Source organism: Marmota flaviventris, chromosome 1 (genome assembly GCF_047511675.1).
Source record: "Marmota flaviventris isolate mMarFla1 chromosome 1, mMarFla1.hap1, whole genome shotgun sequence".
NCBI lineage: Eukaryota > Metazoa > Chordata > Mammalia > Rodentia > Sciuridae > Marmota > Marmota flaviventris.
This window is the reverse complement of record NC_092498.1, coordinates 64,193,307-64,219,041: the sequence shown is the minus strand read 5'-3', so window position 1 is coordinate 64,219,041 and position 25,735 is coordinate 64,193,307. Positions and strand designations below refer to the sequence as shown.

The 25,735-nt window shown below is 32.0% G+C and overlaps 1 protein-coding gene across 2 annotated transcripts in view; it reads left to right on the top strand.

Annotated features, from left to right (window-relative positions):
• Cacna2d1 (calcium voltage-gated channel auxiliary subunit alpha2delta 1) overlaps positions 1–25,146 on the top strand; it is a 465,343-nt gene extending 440,197 nt beyond the window's left edge. For both annotated transcript variants that reach the window (XM_027926328.2, XM_027926327.2), the window contains exons 26-38: positions 394–456; positions 1,121–1,224; positions 3,008–3,094; positions 4,198–4,265; positions 4,652–4,690; positions 6,896–6,967; positions 8,157–8,309; positions 8,392–8,444; positions 9,942–9,997; positions 10,412–10,541; positions 12,579–12,688; positions 12,999–13,081; positions 21,212–25,146. In XM_027926328.2, coding sequence (XP_027782129.1) covers positions 394–456; positions 1,121–1,224; positions 3,008–3,094; positions 4,198–4,265; positions 4,652–4,690; positions 6,896–6,967; positions 8,157–8,309; positions 8,392–8,444; positions 9,942–9,997; positions 10,412–10,541; positions 12,579–12,688; positions 12,999–13,081; positions 21,212–21,328 — 1,135 coding nt within the window. In that variant the 3' untranslated portion in view covers positions 21,329–25,146. The remainder of the gene's footprint in view (positions 1–393; positions 457–1,120; positions 1,225–3,007; positions 3,095–4,197; positions 4,266–4,651; positions 4,691–6,895; positions 6,968–8,156; positions 8,310–8,391; positions 8,445–9,941; positions 9,998–10,411; positions 10,542–12,578; positions 12,689–12,998; positions 13,082–21,211) is intronic.
• Positions 25,147–25,735: the final 589 nt, after the last annotated feature.

The following is a 25,735-nucleotide window of genomic DNA, read 5'->3' as shown; positions in this document are numbered from 1 at the left end:
ACTTCCTACTGTTTATCTACTTTGCTTATGCCCTTCTTACATCTGACAGCAGCACTTATGTATATGTATATAAGCTTTCCCTAATACATACTCATAGCTCTCCATGTGATGTCTTCTGCTTCCTCCGTCATCCCTCCTAACTCCTGTTCATCTTCAAAATGCACCTTTCTTATTATTTCTTACGAGATGACTTCCTTAAACATACCCCTTTGAGTACTTACTCAAGGATTCTTCAATTATTATGTTTCAATTATTGAAATATAGTTTTGCAACTATATTTACCTTGACTTCTTTTAAGACCTTGCTTTATTTCTTTCTGTGTCACCCACACCTAACATAATATCTTTGAGTAAATTTAATAAAACATTTCCTTCTTTTAATCTTCTGTTCCAGCAAGGGAGTGAAGGCTCGGTTTGTTGTGACTGATGGTGGGATTACCAGAGTTTATCCCAAAGAGTAAGTTCAAATAACATCTGTAAAAATAAGTACCTTACAAAGGATTGTGCCAAGACTATATAAGGAAGCCTTCTTGAGAGCAACTGATCATTTTTGTAGATCAAATTAGAGTCATTGTTTAATGTGCTTATATTATTATAATATCCCATTTATTTGAAAAATGATATCATAGGATCCTTCAATGGTACTGTTGCTAGTCATATGTATTTATTACAAAATTCATTAGCGGTTGAAGGAGACTTTTTGTAGACACAAGCCCAACTATTAAGTGAGCAAATGATTATAACTTGTCAGCAACAGTGGTGTAGCTTTTCAGTGTTTCATTTTTCTTTAATGTATTCAATTTCTGTTTATCTTAAGAGTAGTTCCTTCAGTGCCCTGAGTAGTCACCAAGGCTATTAATATTAATTAACTTATTAACTGACTTATCCATAATTTCCTACAAGCAAATGGCAGGCTAAAATTAGGATTCAGCTTTTTCTGATTCTTCATATAATGACATGCTGATATATTGCTTATAATAAGTATCCATTACATTATCCACTAACTTCCCTATACACACCTGAGGGATAGATGTATGTATAAAGTTCAGTATTTCCACAAAGGGAGAGGTAGGTTATCTGGGACTTTAAAGAGTACAAATGATGAGCCATTTCCTCCTTAGGGCTGGAGAAAATTGGCAAGAAAACCCGGAGACATATGAAGACAGCTTCTACAAAAGGAGCCTTGATAATGATAACTATGTTTTCACTGCTCCCTACTTTAACAGTAAGTATTGCTTTGGAACTCAGTTTTCTCAATTATGTTTTTTAAAGCAAATTATTGTTACTACCTTCTCTTCCCCAGTCAGTATATTTCATGTTAACTGCTCAGAATAGTCATTATTAAGCCACAGCATATGCAAAACATTAGGAAAATAGAAAAGAAACATCCATTTAGTTTAAGAGGTAAAATGCATGCATAGCAAAGTAATGTAGAATAGCATATCTAGCAGGCAGCTTAATAAATAGAAACATATGTAGTTCATCCTTCATGTCACAGCTGAAATATGTGAAAGAATGTTTAATGAATTAAATAGTTGATTAATTGCATTTTATCAGTATTAATTACATAAGGTAGCATTTATAAAAATAATAGCCCATCTTTTAAACTATTTTATCAGGTTCTTTACAAAAACAAAAGACTTTCTAATTTAATTCTCCTGAGCTCAGTCTGAGCATAGGTATTTTTTACTCCTGTTTTTACAAGTGTCAAAACTGAAGTTTAGAGAATTTCAGTTTTGTCCAATGGTTTTTAAAAGGCAAAGTAGTGTTATGAATCCAAAGTCATTCTTTCTACTCCAATTTAGCAGCCTACCCAATATTTGTGCAGATGTCATAAAGCAGAGATTTGGTGTTCATCTTTTTTTTCAGTTTTATTTTTTGATTAATTAATTTATTTATTATAATTGATTTTATTTTTTAAATACATGACAACAGAATGCATTACAATTCTTATTATACTTATAGAGCACAATTTTTCATATCTTTGTATATAAAGTATGTTCATGCCAATTCATGTCTTTATGCATGTATTTGGGTTTTTTATTTTTGCATTACAATTCTTATTGCACATATATACCACAAGTTTTTATATCTCTGTTTGTATCTAAAGTATGTTGACACCCAATTCGTGTCTTCATACACATACTTTAGATAATGATGTCCATCACATTCCACCATCCTTGCTGATCCCCTGCCCCCTCCCTTTCCCTCCCACCCCTCTTCCCTATCTAGAATTCATCTATTCCTCCCATGCTCCCCCTCCCTACCTCACTATGAGTCAGCCTACTTATATCAGAGAAAACATTTGGCATTTGTTTTTTTGGTATTGACTAACTTCATTTAGCATTATCTTCTCCAACACCCCCCATTTACCTACAAATTCCATGATTTTATTCTCTTTTATTGCTGAGTAAAATTCCATTGTGTATATATGCCACATTTTTTAATCCATCCATCCATCTAGGTTGGCTCCACCGTATAGCTATTGTGAATTGTACTGCTATAAACATTGATGTGACTGTGTTTGTGTTCATCTTTTACACTGTGAAATAAGATCAAATCAAATTGAGTAATTCATGCTCCTAAATCAATAGATATCAATTCATGGACTTCCAGTTAACCCAGTATATAAAGGAAGATGAGAGAAAGAAGAGATAACATGCTTTTTATAGATTTTATATGCAAGATTTTTTTTTTCTTTTTGGCACCTATGGTTGAACTCAGGGATGCTCAACCACTGAGCCACATCTCCAGTCCTTTTTTTATTTTTAATTTTGAGACAGACAGTTGTTTAGGACTTTATTATATTGTGGACACTAGCTTTGAACTTGTGATCCGTCCGCCTTCGCCTCCTTGGGCTGCTGGGATTACAGGTGTGTGCCACCATGTTTGGCTATATGCTAGAATTTTTAAGAAAAACACTATATAGTATCCATTGAAGAAATTGAAATCAATTGAAGAAATCAGTTTTATGATTTATCTAGATTGGTCTGATTTTTATTTTTTAGAAAGTGGACCAGGTGCATATGAATCAGGCATTATGGTAAGCAAAGCTGTGGAAATCTCTATCCAAGGAAAACTTCTTAAACCTGCGGGTAAGCATATAAGAACATATAAACATGACCAGAATTAAAAACATATAGTTAAATATAAAATTGGAGATAAAATTAACTTGATAGTATACAAAGTTGAAGAATTTTCAAAGTGGATATGTTAATATATTTAAGTTTATGCAATCACTTTAGTGTAATGTATCACATTTAGTGTGATATATCAGAATTTCAAATACAAAATATTAAATCTAGAATTGATCTTGTGACCCTACCATGCTCTCCTACTTTCAATACATACAATATTATGTGGCCAAGGTTGTAAATATTTTTAATAATTTAAACTTAAAGCATTAGGTTTGTATCACTGGGGGAAAAGATACATCATAGCTAACCTATACCCTAGATTACTATATATCTGAAAAAGAAAGATAGGGCTCTATTGCATATACAATAAAATATGGAAAATGACTTTTGGTAAAATAATTGAACAAAGAAAAAACATTGTAAAACTTAGGATCAATGAGAATTGGAAGTGGACAAATGCAATACTATCTTTTTATTTTTTCACTATGGGATTCAGTATTGTTTGAAGTTTAGAAAGAGCATATATTAAAATTGGGTCAGATGGAAGTAGGGAGATTGTTTGGATGTTACTGAGGGTGATTCTATTTCATGAATTCACTCCTTCCCTCATTCTCTCATTCACATTTTCCTTCCTTAACTCCATCAGTTATTCTCTTAGCAACTGGTTCACTTGCCCATGTGCTCACTCATCTACCCACTCTATCAATAAGTATTTCCTAAGCACCAATCACATGCACTGATAGGATTAGGGCAACCTCTTAAAATATACTGCTTGAATGACTTCATGTTGATGAAGTTATCCCTGACACTCCTTTTTTTAGCTTATAGTATTAGTTAATTGGCCAGATTCTGGTTGTCAAATAAAACTGTTTTATGAATATTAATTACAGTTTATGGAATAGTTTGAGAGCTATTTACATTATTTATTAATGAAGATCCTAAGAAATACATCTTTATAAGAATATTATATTTCAAACCATCATTTATTTGCTATTGTATAAACTGTCAAAAGTGCTAGTATACTTAATTATCACTTTAAATTAATTAAAATTATTTTTCAGTTGTTGGAATCAAAATTGATGTAAATTCTTGGATAGAGAATTTCACCAAAACCTCAATCAGGGATCCGGTAAGATAATTTTTAAAAAATTTTTATGTTATACTTAATATTGTAAAAATTCAACCTAGAAAAAATACCATTATACAATAACAAAATAATTTTTAGTGACACTAACTATATTAAAATAGAAATATTTATTCCTATTTTTGAAGCTTTTTGTTTAAATTAATAAATAAAAAGGTAGTTCAAATTTATTACTTGAAATGCTACTATATATTTTGATTGATATTTCTTATGCTAAAACTTTCTCTTATGATCTAGACTATTATTTTATTCTAGATAAATCATTCCAAAACTCTAATTATAACAATCATAACTAATTAATGTTATTTAATATATTTGAAATCAACTTTTTTTAAAAAGTGTGAAATGATAATTGTATCTCTGTCTTTCAGTGTGCTGGTCCAGTTTGTGACTGCAAAAGAAACAGTGATGTAAGAAAACTCTTTAAAAATATATTTAACTACAATAGGTTATTGTGTTACTCTTGCTCACTGAGATTTGAAAGATAAAAAGAGGTATATGAATTTTTAATCTTATGCTAAAAAGATTCTGGGGAAATGTGAAATAGGTATGAATGAAAATAGGTATGAATTTGAATTTATGTGCTTTCGATTCCTAATTTTATTTTATATTTTTCTTATTTGGCAGTGCTGAGTATTAAAGCCAGGGCCTTATATATGCTAGGCAAGTGCCCTATCACTGAGAGAGAAGCACTAATTTCTAGCCATAAATGCCTTTTAAAATATTCATGTAGTATGGGTAGATTACAAAAATCATATTAGATTCTTTTTCCATACTTGTCTTTAGCTGTATTTCTGGATGGGAAATTTCCAACCAAAGCAATCTTTTGGTTCCCAATGTGGCTTCACTCATCTTCTGCACTTTCTTTTTATTTGTTCACACTGTTTTTTAACTAAACTTAAAAATAGTTATATAGTTTATAGTTACATAGTTTATTTCAAAAATTTGTTTACAAGTATTGGATTATTTTGTATTACTCCCATTTCTCTTTGAGAAATTAAAAAAGAAAATGTGGATTAACTGTTCAAAAATTGAAGAGGCTACAAATATAATACTTGACAATGGCAAGGATTATAAAGGATGACAAATCCCACAGTTTTCTTCTGGTCTTTCTATGTGAAATGTCCAAGGGAAACAGGGGTATCGTTTTTACATCTGCAATATTATAAACCAGTAATTTTAATTGTTTTTCTAGCTTTCTCATTTTTTTAGACTATTTAGCAGGTGTTTTTTAAAGCAAAGGTTTTAACAAGGTACTTCCACATTAGGGAAATGTATTATGTTCCCAAATGGTAAGCAATGTGTTTTTATTTATTAAAAGTTATTGATTTTCTCTGGGCCCAGTGGTACAAGCCTATAATCCTAGTGGTGCTGGAAGGTGAGGTAGGAGGATCACAAGTTCAAAGCCAGCCTCAGAAACTTAGCAAGACCCTGTTTCCAAATAAAAAATGGCAAGGTCTGGGGATGTTTCTCAGTGGTTAAGCATCTCTGAATTCAGTCCTTATATATTTAAAAAATTTAAAAAAAATACAAAATACAAAAATATGCAATATATAAACACACACACATTTTCTTATTTTTAAACTGGGTGGTAACTTTTCCTACATTTCAGGGTGATTTTTTTTTTTTAACTCAGCCATAAGGATTTTGTTTTCATCTTTTAAGCCATAATTATCCAACCAAACATTTTTAATACAAAAATATAAAATAGTTATAATCCCTTGATTGATTTTTTTTCTTTTTAATCTGTGTAGTATATTTATGGTTTTTGTCAGTTTTTTCAGTTTGCTGTGACCAAAAACTTTTCTGATAAGAAAAGTTAGAGAAGGAAATGTTTATTTAGGGTTCACAGTTTCAGAGGTCTCAATCCATGGACAGTTTGCTCCATTCCTTGAGGCCTGAGATCAACTGATTTTATCAGTTGATAGCATCTACCTTAATATGTTACTAGTTGGACACTATTTTCTAGTTTCTAGGCCGAACATTATTTCAGAAGAGTGGGGCGAAGGAATGTGGCTCAGGATATCACACCAGGAAGCAGACAGTGAGCTTTCCTCACCACAGACAAAATATAAACCCCAAAGGCATGCCCCAATCCACCCAGCTCCTCCAGCCACACTACCTGCTTACAATTACCAAATTAATCCCTATGGGGAGATTAATGCACTGATTAAGACTCTCATAATGCAATCATTTCACCTCAAAACTTCCTTTAACTGTTTCACACAAAAATTTTTTGGGGAAACCTAATAGCTAAATTGTAACAGGAACTGGTTTATAATTTTTTTTCTTCTCATAATATTAAATATATATTTAAAATGATGAAATAGTGACATATCATCAAATATTTTTGTCCAATTTCCTGGATCATTTATATGACTTATGTGATAAAGATTAATTGGATATTTGGTGGAATAGATATCAAGCCCTGGTGATTTAATATCAATATATGCTTTCCTATAATTTTATCAGAATTTCCTATACATATATGCTAAAGAAAAATAGTTGATTTTTCCCTATTTTTGTTGTTCTGATCATTAAAAAATAATAGAATAATGATAGTGCAGTCTTTAACTCTTCCTATAGTGTGTTGACTATTATTTTTATTTTGATAGGTAATGGATTGTGTGATTCTAGATGATGGTGGGTTTCTTTTGATGGCAAATCATGATGAATATACTAACCAGGTATGTAACTCAAGAAGGAGCTACGGGGTTTCTAATGCGTATTTCGGTGATCAACATTACAGAACCACTACAAACAGTGTATATAAATTTATGCATTATTTTATTCATGCCACATAAAATTTCAAGTGATTAATATAAACTATAATACACACATGCTAAATGTAGCTTTTCTTTGTTTTCTAATCACTTTTACTTTTTGTCACCAATAGTTATCATTAAAGACTTTAACATGATATGAACTTATTTTCAACTTTTAGAAATTTAAAAAGTTATTGCATATTAAATATTTATCAGTTGATAGCATCTACCTTAATATGTTACTAGTTGGACACTATTTTCTAGTTTCAAATTTACAAATTGGCATCATATAGGCTATTAGGCTCACCCAAGAAATTCTCATTTTGAATCTATGTTTCTGGTGTGCAAGCATTCTCTCTCTCTCTCTCTCTCTCTCTCTCTCTCTCTCTCTCTCTCTCTATATATATATATATATATATATATATATATCAAAAGATATCTCTACATTGGACTATTTATTGAATAACAGTTTGTTTCTTTGTTAGAGCTCAATAGCTAATGATTGCCCCTTTAGGTGAGTCTCCCCCCAGCTCACCACAGCTCTTTTATATGATACTTATCATTTCCTGGAAGGCATTTTCTTTGTGTTTCATTGTATTTATTTAACCTATACAACAAGATGCTTTGATACATGATTATTACTACAGTCAATTCAATTAACAATCTGACATAATTATCCTTTTTGGGAGGTGGGAAGAGAACCTAAAATCACATTTCCAGTATGTAACACAATATTATTAACCACAGTCTTCGCTTGCACATTAAATCTCTAGGCCTTTTTAGCCTGTATAACTGCAACTTTGAGCCATCTGACCCACATTTCCTGGTTTCCCATGACCAATGCCATTCTACTAACCTAGGATGCATTTTACTGTGACATTGATGTGTAATAATCTGTGCCCATTTGACCCACAAATAAAATAAACTGAGTAATGAGAATACTTAATCTCATTTTGGTTCTTTTCACATTGCCACATGCAGGTTTCTCATTTGCTCTTGTTTGTAAGCCCTTGTTTTGGTTCACAATTTCTTAGTTGTATTTCTTTTCACTGTATTGATTCAGCTGTTCATGTTTGGCTTAAATTTGAAACTTTGTTATTTTTTTTATCAGATTGGACGATTTTTTGGAGAGATTGATCCAAGTTTGATGAGACACCTGGTTAATATATCAGTTTATGCTTTTAACAAATCTTACGATTATCAGTCAGTATGTGAGCCCGGTGCTGCACCAAAGCAGGGAGCAGGACATCGCTCCGCATATGTGGTCAGTATCATCCATGGGTGAATTAATTTAATGGGACATTGAAGCATAGATCAATATAATGACATTTTTATTATTTTTATAGCCATCAATAGCAGACATATTACAAATTGGCTGGTGGGCCACTGCTGCTGCCTGGTAAGTCAGATTTTTAGTTTTATTAGTAAAGAAAAAAAGTTGTTTTAAAATAGTAAAGTATTTGATGAAATTATGAATTTTGTGACAGGTAAATTATAGTAATTTTTCATTTCCCTTAATACATACTGAAAATATTTATAAAGAGTTGTTCTTAAATGATCATAAGAAATTCACAATTAATTTCTTTACATGAAAACAATGTTATGATCAGTGAAACCTCACCTTCTCTAGAGACTTTTTCTCTGTGATTCTGAATTCAGCATAATTTTCCTTGTTTTGTACTTACTATGAAAGTTATTATTTATTTTCTTTAACGTCCAAATTAGATATCTACATTGATCCAATGTGTAACATGATGACACTTTTCTACTCTTTTACTATTAATACAGAAATTGACACAGTTTTAGAGTCATCATGTTGCTGAAATGAATTCAGTTTTCTTTCCTCTGATTCATTTCTCCTACCTCCCACTCCCACCTCTGTCCTGTTACCTATGGAAAAGAATTGTTTAAACTGTCTATGGAGACACTGTGGGAAATCTGGAAAGTCACATTTCTTGTTCTTTTTTTCTAACCAGTCAGTCTTGTGTCTAGGACTTATTATTTCCTCCTCCCTTTTTTTCTTTTTTTAACATTTTTTCTTTTTTTTTAATTTTTATATTGTCACCCTACTATATTGTCTTTTCCTTATTCCATGTAGATGAATCTATACAATTCATTTGATATTGAGCTTTTTCCCGTTAAAATTAAATGATCATATCATTCTATTAAAGTGGTAAAGGATATTTTAGATAAAAACCCTCCTTTTTCCCCCAAGAATGATATTTCTGGGTATGTTGATAATATTTGTATAGTAAGAATGTTTTCTATATCTTGTAGTGATCCAAAATACTTTATAATATTTTTTGGCTCAAGTCTACCCTGCCTTTTCTAAATGATTCTGTTCCTGATGATTCTGTACAAGATTTGGATCAATTGTCTTTTATAATGAAGCTGAAATGTGCCATATGTTCTTTGTATAATTTATATACAAATTATTTCATGAATGTCACATTACATATCACAAATATATTCTTTATCACAAATAGCTCACAAGCCCAATTCTGTGGAATAAACAAGGTCCTTTTTGTTTCAACATTGTTTTAAAAGACAAACAGAAAATCCTGTACATAAAAACCTGAAATACTGACATTTTCCTTGTTAGAGTTACCAGTCCTGTATGATAGTACTGCATATTCAGCTCCTTTCACACATTTATGTCTAAAACTTGGCTTCAGACACCTCTGTCTTCATGACTTTATGATTTTTAAAAGGTTCAGTATTTTATATAATCTAAGAAATACTTATATGGGAATGCTCCAATCCTTTTTCAATGAACAAACTCTAAAATTTTCTCAAATCAATAAGAAGGAAATATGTACTTACGTGCATGTATATTTGCAAAAATACTCATATTTTATTATAAAATTTATAGTAATTATTCATTTTAAAAATCCAGGTCTATTCTCCAGCAGTTTCTCTTGAGTTTGACTTTCCCACGGCTCCTGGAGGCAGGTATGTAAATGGTCAGATATTAACAACTATCAAAATTTCTTTTTAGATGTGCTGAGTTCAGTAAGTTCAAAGAGAAAATGTTTGTGAGAAAAAGATCATCCATTTGACATTTTGGCAGATTGAAGTTTTCATCAACAATTCCCTAGTTCACATTGGCCTCTATTTGGCAATATATTTATTTTATGGATACTTATTGGGTACCTTTTACAGGCTGTGAGGATAAAACAGGTCAATTGAAGCTTGTAGCCTTCCATATTAATTTTGCCCTGTGAGAAATGACTCTGGGGACTGACTAGTGTCCCCTCATGGTGGTTATCTTTTTTATTTTTTTAAATATTTTTATTAGAGTTTTATTGTTTTACATAGTAGTTGGGTTCATCCTGACAAATATGATCTTTGTTTTGATTCCCACAGTTGAGATGGAGGATGACGACTTTACCACCTCCCTATCAAAGCAGAGCTGCATAACAGAACAAACCCAGTATTTCTTTGATAATGACAGTAAATCATTCAGTGGTGTATTGGACTGTGGAAACTGTTCCAGGTATTTTGTTCCTTGATTTCACTAAGAAATTGCATTCACTTTCATAATCATTACAGAAAAGAATGGACTGTCATTGGAGTTAAACATGTCATTGTTTTAAACTGAAATGTCAGTTGTTGTAAGCTTCAAAATTTATAAATTTTAAAATTCTAAATATTACAAATTGTAATTACATGATTAGGATAATTGGTTTTATTGTAGGCAGAACAGAAAATTTTAAATTTCATTTTAAAAAATCCATATTTAAAAATCTTCTAACATAGAGAAAGTTAAAGAATTATATTAACTCTAATATAACTTAAATTATATCAGTAGTTATAAGCCAAACATGTTTTTTTTTTTTTCACATAAGGTAACTAAACAGGTTTTCAAAATCACAGTCTGGGGTTTTTCTTTGCTTTGTTTTTACCTCTGGTTATCTCTGACATGAAGAATTGAATATTATCTTTGACTTGAAACTGAAGGAAATAGAGATAAAATATCATTTCATAAGGTCATGGTTAATGTTAGTATTTATAAAATATCTTTAAAATATTTTGGAAGAGATGGAAAATGTAAATGGTTATAATGGGAAAGAGAAGAAGGCGAGAGGAAGACTTTAGAAGGTTTGGGGGGAAAGTGATAATCCATGCCACAGGATTCCTGAGAAGCCAGCAGCAAGTCACAGCTTTCATAGCACAGAGTTGGGACACTTTACTTTTAGAGACAGAATGCAAGTTACTACAGAAGAAATGTTAACAGAGGGTAGAGGAAATATGAGGAGGCAAGGTAATCTGAGATCATGTAAGGGCTGAAATAGTTGCTAGGGGATTTGGAAAGGCAGTCTGTAACAGTTGAAGTGGTTTTTTTTTTTTTCTTTTAAAGAAGGGGTTATCATGAATTTTAATAAACATGGTTAGTGTGTTTTATGACTTAATTTTGAAAACAACTATGTCCAAGAAGGAGGTAGAAGGTATGAATAGGAGAGGAATAGGGAGAAGTCAAACATGAAATCAAAAAAGCAGATCAACTTGTTTGGAGCACTGTAAGCCATTAACTGCAAGGAAATGGACTTGTAGCAAATGACAGGAAGACATCGGAGTTTAGGGTCCTTGGACCTGTCATTAACTGAGGTCCAATAATAATGCATACCTCACAAACTAAGTTAATCCATAAGGTGTATATAAATATATATATTTATTCAAGACATTTGAGTCATGGTTTTATTTGATTTGCTTTATGTTTGTGTTCCAAATTCAATGGAAAAAAGTAGTGAAATTCCATTTCTAGGGAAAAATATGTAATCATAATAAAATTTCTTTAGTGGTATTTTGCATTTTTACTTTGGTTGCACAGGAGAACAGATGCACCTTAGGGTATGGCTAAAATAGGATGGAATTTAAAGCTCTTGATTCTGTCTCTGTACTGTCCAATGCAGGAGTTACCAGCCACAAGTGGCTATTTAAATTTCCATTAAAGTGAAATAAAATTAATTGAAGTAGTGTGCCTCAGTCACACATGTCACATTTCAAGTGCTTCATCGTTTCTTGACTAAAGTATTCCCTATTGAACAGAGTAGAAAACATTTCCATCTTCACAGAAAGTTTGATGAGCATTATTAATCTAGTCTTTATTCTGCCCTTAGCTTGGGTAAGATGTTGAGTCACTTTTGTGCTCCTCATTTTCTTACCTATAAAATATGGCATTTTTGGCATACTTTTAAAGGTCTTTAAACATAACAAATTAAACTTTTTTTCCCCTAAGTGTCAACAAAAATTAGTACAGATTTTGCAATGAAGTCTAACACTTTAAAATTGCCATAGTTATTTACCATTCATTTGCGAGAGGTAACATGTCCATGTTCATAAATAAGAGTGTGGTCATCTCTCTTTTCTAAAATCATACTCATCCTGTTGTACTAATTTGTTAATAGTGATATTTTGTGTTTCAAATTCATATTTGCTTCTCGTTTTAATATGTGACAATTTGGGGAAACTTCCATTCTTTCCCCAAAAGCTACTTTTCATTTTATGTGTTACTTTAACATTTTTTTTTCAGAATCTTTCATGTAGAAAAGCTTATGAACACCAACTTAATATTCATAATGGTGGAGAGCAAAGGCACATGTCCTTGTGACACACGGCTGCTTATACAAGCTGAGCAGACTTGTATCCTTTGATGTCAGATGTTCAGAACACAAAACAATCTTAAAGATTTTATCCTTGTCATGTTGTTTATGATCATTAGAGTACTATGATCCCCCACAAGGGAAGAATGGTTCCCTTACCCAAAATGTGGTTTAAATGTACAAACTGATTACGCTGTTCACACACCATTAAAATCCCCAAGTTATCAGGTTGATTGTGTTGGATGAGAGTGATGGCATAGATATCTCTTGCTTGCTTGTGGGAATAAACACATTTCATTGTACTTTTTTAATTGTGTGGGAAAAAAAATGTCCTTAACAAGTCTCTTTAGCGGATGGTCCAGACCCCTGTGATATGGTTAAACGACCCAGATACCGGAAAGGGCCTGAGGTCTGCTTCGATGACAATGTTCTGGTAAGACAATGCTTTCACTGGATTAACACATTATAACTTAATGGTCATTGTCCACAAGAACTTAAGGAGATAAGCTGCAATTTAAACTCAAGCACATGTCCTATTCATAGTTTTTCTCATTAGCATGATGTATTTGCTAGTTCAGATTTTTCATTTCAGTAGTTTCCATGGTTAGCATAAACTTAATGGTTGCTTCTTCTTTCTGTCTTTCCCACAGAAATTGTACTTTCAAACACAACTCCAGTCAATTTACTAATAATTAAAGGTCACAAATTTGATGATTTTAAAGACTTTCTGATAAATAAGAATTTATAGTGACTGTTACTTATGTTGTATGTATTGCCTACCTTCATTTATATTTAAACCCTGAAAATACAAAAGTTATTTTGATTATGATATTTATGTTAGTCTGTGTTTAGTCTTCACTCAGTCTGTTTTAGAACTTATATAGCTAATGTCCTGCTTTGTTTTACATAGTTTCTGATTCTATCAGATATTAGATTTGTATTATTTCTCTAGATTGTATTAATGTTTTTCTCTATTATTTGAAATATAACAGGTCAGTTATACAGGATTAGTTTGATGAAATACTGCAAAGCATCTTTAATATATGTTATTTAAAGATGATCATCACTATTTTTGCTATAATTCAAGTGTCTTTCTCTAATAAATACTATTCTTACTATGAATAATAAACTTTAAAAATATACTTTAAAAACTATTATTATTTAAAAATTATTATTATTATTATCATAATTAAACCTAGGGGTACTTTAACATTGAGATGCATCCCCAGACCTTTTTATTTTGAGACAGGATCTTGCTCGAATGCTGAGGTTGGCCTCAAACTTATGCTCCTTCTGCCTCAGGCTCCCAAGTCATTGGGATTACAGACATATGCCACTGCATCCAGCTAAAATTATTTTAATTATTAGAAATCTCAAAAGCCAGATAAAAATCTCTCTCCACTTATTTTAATGATTTTAAGTATAATATTTTACAATTCTGATTTTCTATTATGTCTGTGTAGTGAGTGGCTTGCTCACACCAATGAGCATGTACATATGGGGCATGAATTCTAATAGCATGTAAGAACAGCCCTTGATGAATGTTTATTTTTCTAATATTTATTTATTTAGAATAGGTTTAGCTAATCAGGTGTATACATAGCCACATTTGTTCCACAGAGGATAAGGCATTTTCACAGACACATTCTAGCTAACTAGGTAATATTAATTAAAAATGGGGCAAAGAAAATAAACTTAGTGGTAGAGAATAGGATTAAAAATGCAAGAGCTGTTAACCAGTAAATCCCAGATATCTCTGTGATGAGTTCTGACTATTCATCTTGATAGTGAAAATGATTCAGAATTATAACTGAGTCGTTTTTCAGTTTTACCCTGTAAGAAATAAAATCCAGACATGAAGACTTCTGTTACTCTGTCTACTACACCTTCAGGATTCTTGCTTACATACAATCTTTCTTCAAAGAAAGACTTTTGTGAGTCCAAGGACAGTGTCACTCCTTAGGGAAACTTCACTCATCAATTTTTTGTGACCAACCTTCAACAGTGCAAAGACAGTTTACTCAGATGAACTTTAAAAATGGTATACAAAACCTATGCCCTAAAACAATTTCCTTCTAAGGGCTGTATATTTTGACCAACAAATTAAAAATATTTGACTCAGACAAAAATTTCCATCCATTCAAGTTCCCATAAATTGTGTATTGGGTTGTGTGTGAAAGTACAGCTCTTGCTCAGTAGCTTGGTGTGCTAATAATATGTTTCTTTAGCAGTGGAGTATTTTGGTAATGCTTATTTGCAATGGTCACTGTGAATCTGCTCTGGATGGAGGCTCACATTAACTGCTAATTGCCAGCAAATTGCATGAAATCTCATCTTGTATGTCTTCTTTTCTGTGTTTTCTTTCCTTTCCCTGTACTTGCTACTTTGCCCGTTATTAATAGGATCAACTTATATGCACAACGAGTCGTGCCTGTACCATGATGTCAGCTCCTATCTTCATTTTACTGCAAGTTTTCATGTGGTGTGGATGGTCAGTCACTTTCTCTAATTTTTATTTCTTTTTGTTTTTCACTTGAAATTTTAGAAAATAACCCATATTCCTAAATCCTCAATAATGTCCTGAAGCAAGGTTATTAAAATTCTAATACTAATATTATTTTGTAAATTGCGGATTTCTAATGGTACCTAAGTTTCTCATCCTAAACAGAACATAACAAAGTCCTATATTTATTTTAAAATCATTTTCTCATAACATATTTGTGTAAAGATTGTCACTGCTTACAAAAATGTATATAGCCTTTATGATAGCACACTTTTACTAAAGAGAAATACCTAACAGCAGCTAATTTATATTTTTAAATGCTAGCATGAAATTAATTCTGATTTTCTTATCAACTGGTCTAGTTTAATTAACTTAGAGTTTTATTCCCCAAATATTGATATTCTTATTGAAATAAGTGTTTCTAATTTTTAAGTTTATTTAATTAAATATTTCTTCTATTAAACCAAAATTATCATTTTTACTAATATTTAGAGTACTTTCTGAATTATGTAAGCAATGCAGATAAGTAGGTGTTTGGGAGATGCATTTGTGTTCAGAGTTCTATTTATTGTTACATGGTTTCATTTCTGATGCTCTGGAATAATCATGATTGTGCTACTAGAGCAACTTCTGTTGTAGTCTTTCTTCATCAGTCTCTAGGTATTCATTGATTAGGAAACCACTAGATGGAGATATGGCCATTACTAAGAATGCAATGAGCTCCTGGGGGTTGGGAGACTACAGGAATAGAAGGATTCTCAGAAAATAGCCTGATTTGTTTTGGGATAACAAGATAATCCTTATCATTAAAAAAATATTCCAAGTCAAAGGTATTTTAGCCAGTTTTATTAATTAAGGTAAAAGGCCCAAATTAAATAATCCCTCTTCATAACACTATCTTGATATATAGGCAGCTATTTGAAATATAACTTTATCAAATCCCTTAAGAAGTACTCAGTTACATAAGATGGACAAAAACATCAATAATTGTTATCAGCCACCTGCCTGCATAAGAAATAAGTAAATGATGGAAGAAGGAATTCTATGCAATTTGCTCAAACTGGGGAGAAACAGATTGTCTCTGTCAGGGTCACACAGAAAGTTACAATTTATAGAAATGAAAGTGAGTTGATATACACATATAGATTTAGTCTGTGCTACACTGGCTCAGGAGAGGCTTGATCTCCACCCTCAGTTTTCTTGACCTCCCTAGGAAGGGAGAACTAGGCCCAGCCCCTCAGCCTCCACTCCCAGTATGATGAAGTTGTTTTCAATTTGAGAGGGGTCCCCAACTTCATAGGGAGCCTGCTTCAAAATCATGCAGTACACTCGCATGCACTTGTCCAAATATATGTATTTGTTAATTTTATGTGTTCTAATATAGCAGTAATACTAAGGAGGTAATACCCAAGATATTCATAGAATTCGTCACTGGATAGTGAGAGCATTAATTTTACTCACCTTTTCTATAGTGAGAGCAATCAAGAACTATGTAATGTTTTGAACAACCAACAATAAAAAATAAATAAATAATTTTAAAAAAGCAAGTAAAAAAAAATTTAAGTGAGAGGTTTAATTTTAGATGTTTTGGCTTGAGTGAACATCATTATTATAAAGTGAATGTCAGAGATGACAGGGAAATAAGTCTTCTCATTCATCTATTCCTCATTAGTTGGAAGACCTGGGCTTAATGGAACCTCCTGATGATCTGTGTGCTCATCATGCCCTGTGTCGCAATCAAGAGCATGAAGAGAGAACCTACAGAATGGGAGAAAATCTTTGCCACCTGCACCTCAGATAGAGCAATAATCTCCAGGATGTATAAAGAACTCAAAAAACTTAACATCAAATAAGTAAACAAATAAATAAACAATCCAATCAATAAATGGGCAAAGGAACTGAAGGTTCCATTAAGCCCAGGTCTTCCAACTAATGAGGAGTAGATGAATGAGAAGTGCAGTAGACTAGGCAATGGGGAATGGAGGGAAGGAAGAGGGGGTGGGAATAGGAAAGACAGCGGAATAAATCTGACATAATTTTCCTATACATATATGAAAGCAACACAGTCAATCCTACCCTCATATACATCCATAACAATGGGATTATATCTTATAAGACTAAGATATATTCCATGCTTGTATAATTATATCAAAATGGACTCTGCTGTCATGTATAGCTAAAGAACTGATAAATTAAAAAAATAAAAATAAAGCGATCATCCCCTTTAAAAAAAAACATAGTGAGAGCAAAATACATTGACTTTTTTCTATGTAAATTTCATAACCAGAACAACAACAAAAAAAGGTTAAGAAAATTGAGTTTCCTTTGCTTAGCAAACAAAGTATTTGAGCTATGGTTGGTTTCCTGAGATACCTGCCTTCCAAGACAGAATACTTATTCTACAGTTATATAGTCAAAGGTATATAACAGCACAAGGTAAACACATGCCAGTTGGGTATAGATAGACTCTCTTTGAAACATTTAAAGGAAACGTTCTTGTATCCTGTATAGTCCAAAAAGGATATGGATTGTGGGTATACAATTATGAACTTCCACACTGTGAGGAGTTCCTTAAAACACAAGTGTTCAAATGAGATCTTTTGGCAGTGGTTTCATGAAGATTTCAGTGGTGAACAACAATAGCAAGTAAATAAAGATCAAGATGTTAATTAAAGCAGAAAATAAGCCAGTAATTTCTCCATTCAGAAACTTTTATTTTATGTAAACCTACTTTATAAAAGGATGCTATGGATACATAAATATTGAACATGCATAAAAATATCTATATGTTTATTAATCTTTCTACATTTAAAAAGTTTAACACATTCTACCTATCACATGGATTTATGTAGTTGGGTGATAAAATACTATATATAAAGACAGCTTATGTGTTATGGGCATTATTGCTATCAAAGGATTTAATGTATAGTATCTATCTACCTTAAAATTTTTAGCATATATTTTCTTTGGAGCTTAGGGTGACTTTAGTACAGACTTACCTGAACTCAATAATTAGTCTTTAATTCAGAAAAGAGCAAAACATCCTTAGCCAAATGTCTGAAACACTTTATTTAAATAGATTAAAATTCTATTATTTGTGCAATTAGTTGTTCCAGGTTCTAGTTGTGGAAAGAAAGACATGGAAAGATTTAGTTTTAACAACAGCACATTGAAGAGATTTTTAGAGTTATGTTTCTTTCAACAAGTTATGGAGAAGGAAAAGAAACAAAGAATTCTCAGGTGACATATTATTAAGTCTTTTGAGAGAAGTCCCATATAAGAAGTCTAGTAAAAAATAGTCTTATATTAAACACACACACACACTGTGTATGTGAGTGTACTGCATCTTTTTCTATTTTAATGTTAAACTGAAATAAGGTACCAAGCTATTATTTTCTACTGAAATGATTTTTAAAATGATACTGATTAATCTGGTCAGGTGTCAGTGGAATGTTAGCCTCTACAAGACAGAAAACACTGTTTCCTCCCACAATGTGTTCATTTGTGATTTAAAATGGTTAAAAAAATGTATCTCATATTTTACTTCCACGTCATAATTTCTGTTCTTATTGCATATGATTGCAGCATGTAAAACATGATCAGGAAATTAAGGGGTCAGATTTTTTCAGTGTGAATCGACATACAGCCTACAGGGACTCCAAATAATTTATCTAACCTACCACCTCTGAAATTGGTAGACATCTCATCATCACATGGAGGAAATGGTGGGGGCGGGGATATATATATATATATATATATATATATATATATATATATATATACACACACGCAATGAAGTAGGAGCCAGAGAGCAAAATACATTTCTAGAATATAAAGATATGTTTTATATTCATAAGAATTTCCTCAACCAAGTACATCTTTTACATGAAAATGAGTTGTATGTATACAACAGTTTTTAATACTTTGCCAGAACTGCAGAATACTCCTGGCTGAGTGACAGTTAGGTCTTCTTTTGAGTATTACTTTATGTCTGTGGCCTTATTAACCAGTCAGCATGTGTACTGCTTCATTGAGTGCCTACTATTATTTATCAAATGCTGCACACCTACTGTGTATCATGCCACTCCTGTATGTGTAAGATACTTAGGGGAGATATATATCTCCACTCATGTACACATACAATTTTTTTTTTAAATCTAAAATTTTAATGTAACAAGTACCCTGTTTTTTATGTGGTTACCCTAACCTATAGGGAACAGTACCCGAACGAAAAACAGAGCAGTGCAAAGGCACTGAGATAGTACATGCTTAGCCCATTGCAGAGTATGATAGTGTTTTAGGAACAGAGTTGGAGCTGAGGAAAGGAGAAGAATGTGGGAAGATGAAGGGGCAGCCAGGCTCCAGACCACATAAGACATTGTAGGCCTTGGTAAGGAATTTGGATTTTGTTTTGAAAGTGATGAGAAATTTTAAACAAGATATGAAAGGATTTGATTTATGGTTTTAAGAAGAATGCTTTTTGGAGAAGGGATTGTAAAAAGGCAGAGTAGAGGCAAGGAGACAAGTATGGCAACTTCTGCAGAAGCAGGGTAGTGACTGGAACTTGAGATGGTCAGAGGAAAGACAGTGGGTATGTATTTTGAAACAAGAACTTAGTCGTTATGCTGATGGATACATTTGAGAAAAAGAGGAATCTCAGATGACTAGGAATCTTTAGCCTGATCTGTTTTGGGCAGCTTTTTCACTGCTGTGACTAAAAGAAATGACCAGAACAATTTTAGGCAAGGAAAATTTTATCTAGCGGCTCACGGTTTGAGAAGTCTCGGTCCATAGATATCCAGCTTCATTCCTCAGGGCTCAAGATGAGCATAAGCCAAAGACATGTGAGAAAACATGTCCAGAAAGGAATATTATGTACAGTCCTCATGCTGTCTAGCTTTCAAGAGCATTGGACAAAGAATTATTTTATGCTTCTACTTAGATTGGGAGATACTTTTGAAAGTTAAAGTTTTCCTTTATAAATTCTTTTCTCTCAGCCTTCTTTTTAACAAAAGAATAAAGAGAAAAGAGTTGTACTCTTCAGACACAATTCAAGAAAGAAATTCTATTTATTTACCAAGTGGCAGGCACTTTGTTTATTCTGGTAAACCAAAACAACAACAAAGTTCTTAATTTTTGAAAGCTTAGAATCTTTGTAAAAATCTTAAGGGAAGAACAAAAGAAAATGTTTTGGTTCATTCTTTTATATAACCTATCATTTTGAACCTTCAATTAGTGAATTCTTAAAAGATGTTTATGACAATGATTACATATGAGTTTTTTTTTTTTCAAAGAAGTTCACTACATTTAAAGGATGTGGTAAATGTGCAGATTCTAGAACCCAGGAATAAAAGGTAAAGAAGTTCATTTTCCTAGGGAACCAAGTAAGCCACCACTATACTGTGGAGAATCTAAATAGATATAGTCATTGCTAATATTTCATGGTTCTCCAAACAAAACAACCTCTCTTTCTAGCTTATCTTTTCCGGATGTATATTTTCAGAATGTCGTTTCATTATTTGTGGTTCAAATACATTATTTTTCATTTTACTTTAATGCTTTATGAAGGTCCATATATAACATAGCTACCATATGTTCCCCTTAGAAATTGGATAAGAGAAATATGGTAAATGGATTTTTTTTTAAATTTACTTACTTTTCCTTATAGTGCTCAGTTACTAGGATCATTATTCTTGGGAATGATAGAACATTATCAAATTTTATTTTTATTTCTTGCCTTCTTAAATATATAGGACTTTTGGTACCATGACACAATATTTTTTATTTAAAAATGGGTATGTTTCTGAAAACAGCATTATTATTTTCTTTTACAATCATCAGAATGTACAACTAAAAATTTAAAGCATTTGTCAAATGGTTCTAGGGAAATTGCTTTACTCAACATTGCTGAACAATAAAATCTAGGTGAATGTTATTTATATGGATCCCATTTAGAGCAATTTTACAAGGTGAGTTCAAAGTGAACTACATATGGGTTACTCTGAAAGATGCCCTCCTAAATGTTTTTCAAGATTTTATTTTTTCCTTTCTTTCCAACAGGAGGACTATACCGACTGTGGAGGAGTTTCTGGATTAAATCCCTCCCTGTGGTCTATATTTGGACTCCAGTTCCTACTACTATGGCTGGTATCTGGCAGCAGACACTACCTATTGTGACCTAAAACCAAAATCGTCATAAGTCCAGTCCAGACCCTGCCAACACATGAGCCCTCAATTACATTAAAATAGGGTCAACTGTCCAATCAGCAGAACATTAGCTGGGCCTGTACCATGCGTAACTCTAAGGCACAGATTCATAAGACACCCACTGGCTGCATGTCAGGGTGTCAGACTCTTAAATTTGTGTGAATGCTGCATCATCTATGTATAACATCAAAGCAAAATTCTATATGTGCTCTATTGGACAATTTGGGAGTCTGTTGTTGCTTTGTTGGTGATTACATGTAAAAGGGCTCCCCATGCAATTGTTTATGAATCATAAGAAATGTCTTGATTTTGACCTGGAATTTCAACTTGCTGCAATTTTACCAAGAAAGTCACTAGGGGTGGCGGGGAGTTATGTTTGCCTTCACTTATTCTTCTGTTCAGAATTCCTGCTTTGAGTAGTTAGTGAAGGAGGGCAGGAAAGAAAGTAGTAACATTGATCTAAACTGTTGAAATATAAAAAAATGACTAATTTTCTGCCAAAAATTAGCCATGAATAAAATGCCTTATGAAGAATGACTTCTCTGCCAAAAATAAAACACAATTTAAGACCAATTAAATTTTGGTGAGGTAATGAATTGATGGTTTGACAATGTTAACTGAGAAACTATTAAACTAAAGGTGCTTGTGGGTGAAATTTGAACACGTGACTTATTTCCTCATAAATGTAAGCCCTTAAATGCTTTGACGTAATGTCCTTTTGTTCACAGTACAGTTATGTAGTGCTAGCCAGATATTTAAAAATGCTCTAAGAAAAGCTTGTTGGGGGGAGGGGAATGTTTTTCTTGTGACAAATGAACTTGGGTCACCAAGGGTATTTTGCATGATGCTGCTGCTATTTTAACTTTTTGGTTTTTCTCTTACTGTAGAGTGTAGTCCATTGAAAAGTTAACTGAGTGACATTATTGTCATGTAAGAATCTGAACCTTGCGGTGTAAATGCACTTAAGTCATCTTTAAAAACGTTGTTAAACTACTCTGAATATACTGTGCAATGTAAATGCTGAATGACTGGGTCAGGTAAACGGTGAAATGAGAAATAATGGATTTTATACAGATTCGTGCTTTTGCCTGAAAACCTATGTACAGATATTTTAAGTACATAAATCAGATTTAACACATTTATTTTTTGAAAAGTACATATATGTTCTCAATGAAGATTCATCCTAGGTTTCCTCTTTGTTCATTTCAATAGTAGCATGTACAATCCGAAAATTGCTGCTGCTGCTGATTCTGTCCCTCCATTTTAAATGATATGATCATTTAACTAATAGTTCCATGGAATTTGGTGAGGGTTTTACAAATAATCTGAACAAACAGGAAACCTCGAATCTATATGTATGCACATGAACACTTGATTGTGAATAAAATTTGTTTTTATACAGCCTCATTGGTGAAAATGGTTAGTGTAGTAAATTGGATATTTCATTGTAGATTAATATTGTAGCAAAATATTATTTATGCTTTTAAATTATTTTCAGGAATAAACAGTATTTGAAGAAAGGATAAAAACAATGAATGTGTAATTCTAGGAATAGTGAATAATTTTATTGAAGGCTGAAAGTATAAAGATATTTTTTATGGTAAAATGCATTTGTTTTCCAAACATGCCAAATATTGGTGTGTGTATATGCTGGAAATTTTCTTATATATCATTTTAATGTCACAGTTATTTACATTATCCAGCATGCTTTAATATGTTCCACATATCAAAGATATAACCAATTCTTTAGCAATGTTTAAAAGATATATTTGTTTTTAGCTTTGCATACATTTGTAATTCCCTTCTACCACTACTATATCTTAAGTACCACTTGTGTATATTTCCTTATTTAAGTTTTTTTTTTAATTTAAAATAGGGGGAGGGGGAATGGAATCACTTTGCCAACTATTGTTCTAAGAATTGACATCAGTTACCATTTCTAACACATTGTCGTGATTTTGTAGTCCATTCATAACTAGTATTGACATTTTAGAAAACACCAAAGTGATTAATAATGATATGTTTAAATCATGTTGTTTGTTAATGAAATATTTAAAACTTATTAACTTTTGCTAGACCATTTTAAATCATGAAAGTGTTGAAAAGGGAATATCAAAATATAATGTTAGATTGTGTATATAAATAACGCACATTAAAACAATTTAATTGCTTCCAGCATACAACAAAACTACCTTAAAATTATTTTCAAAGTCTGTTAAATATATCTTCATAGCTAATGTCATTTATATAGTATGTTTTCATCAACTGCATTATTTTGTATTAATCATAATTAAACTTGGCATCTAGTGGCAGGGCCCTATTTGATTATAAAACTATGACGTGACAACCACACACATGGTAACAAATTGGGTAAGAACATGTTCTCTGATTAAAGATTGTCTTAATGACATAGTAGTCTTCATGCTTTTAGCATGTTTTTGTTGTTGTTGTTTGTTGTTCAAAGACAGTAACACTCATCCCATTAAATTATTATGTTAAATTTTTTATTTTTCTGTGAATTATGTCAATAAGAACTTCAATTTTAGTCTGGTATTAGTATTGACTTCCAAAGACTGAAAAGTACAAGAGATAAATAAAAGGCTTTTTAAAGTTTTTTTTTTTTTTTTAACTTATTTAATTTTTACTATACTCACGTAGTTTAATGCAGTTTGTCACTAAAAGTCAGAAAAAGTCTTGCATTGGTGTTTCATAACAAGAATTTTGCATTTCTGGTTTCTTTATCTTTTCTTCATTTGAACAACCAGCATTACTGCCAAACACCAATCGTGGTCCATATTTGTAACAGGTTTTTAACATGACATAGTTAGCAAGTTTGATTGAAAAGATATTTAGGTCCTGGGCCTATAAGATTTTAGTATGATCTTTTTTCATGTTTCTAATGTGTGAGGCATTCTTGCTTAACTTCGAGAAAAATAAAACAAAACAGTGTTGCTGCCATTTGTAAGTTTTCCTATTTATAATATTCTTTTATTAACCTTCAAACTGGCCTTATGGGGTTCAAATAGGCAGTATCCCTTTTAAGTGACCTTTGCAACCCAAGTGTTACTTGCTTATTTGATGCTCTCTTGTATTTTACATCTCATTTAAATCTTTGTCTTGTCTTCACCAAAGCTAAAATTCTGTGTCTTGATTTAAAACTCGTAAGCTATTCTATTGATCATATTAGTTGATATTAAAATCTCTAAAGGTATAGCATCTGACCTAGGGAGACAAAATGGATTTTGTGACTTTTTCACTTGCCCAAATTCCAACTGTTTTATTATTATCTGGAAATTCTATTGTTTTCCATAGTTAACATTTCCAATGTTAATATTGTTAATATCCAGTGTACATTTCTGTAAAGAGCAAATCCAAAGTATCAAGTATTAAAAAATTCCAGAACTTTGAAGAATTACACTGTCCTTACCAATGGTTACATCTGTCGTTTAAGTTCACATAAAAGAAATTATCTCAAATTCCACCGAGACTAATGGGATACTGTCTTGTATAGATGCCAATCGAGTTTACAGTATGACCTGGCAAAATTATCTTTCTTGTTGTGTTGTATGATTGTTGGATCATGCTTTTAGGGAAACTTTTAATGAAATGCCCAGTGTGCATCCATGCAAAAGACCAAGTGGCTTTTGTGAACAATAGCTCTTTTCTCCCCTTTATTATGTTCTCTTGACACTTTTGTGGAAATTAACTAGCCTGATAAAAACATTTTGTAAAAATTTGTATAATACTGTTATAAAAATATTTATAATCCCAGAAAATGTTGTGTTAAATCTTGTGCAAAAACAGTATATTCAGAATAAAAGTTTATCATTTAAAGTCACCACACAGCTTGGATTATTTGCTTTAAAAAAATAAGATTCAGTTGAAAAAGACAGAGACCTCTCTCATAAATGTATTTTAGGGACGCAGGTGTTCTGGTGATAAGGATTCTGGATTTTGGAAATAAAATTTAGGATTATGAAAGTGTTTTTTACAGTTAAAAGCATACTTGTAACATTTTTACATAATTCTAAACTTTCTCACCTGTGCCTTCTCCAGGAAGGCGACTTAGGAACTTAGTAAATCAGATTTTGGGAACTATTGTGAAAAACATTTCCTAGGCAAAAATAATATTTCATTTATCAAAGACTTTGGGGAAAATAGTTTGAAAGAAATTAGAATAGCTGAAATATGCATAACTTTTATACACTTAACATCTAAATATTTCTAGCAACTTTATAGTAAAAACAGCTGAGGCAATGGAGTGTAACATAAGAAGTTTTATAAAGAAGCCGAGTAAGGTTCCTTTTACATTTACAACAGATCCTTCTTCCTCATGCTCACCTAATAAAGTCATGGGTCTGACATCGTGTGTAATCC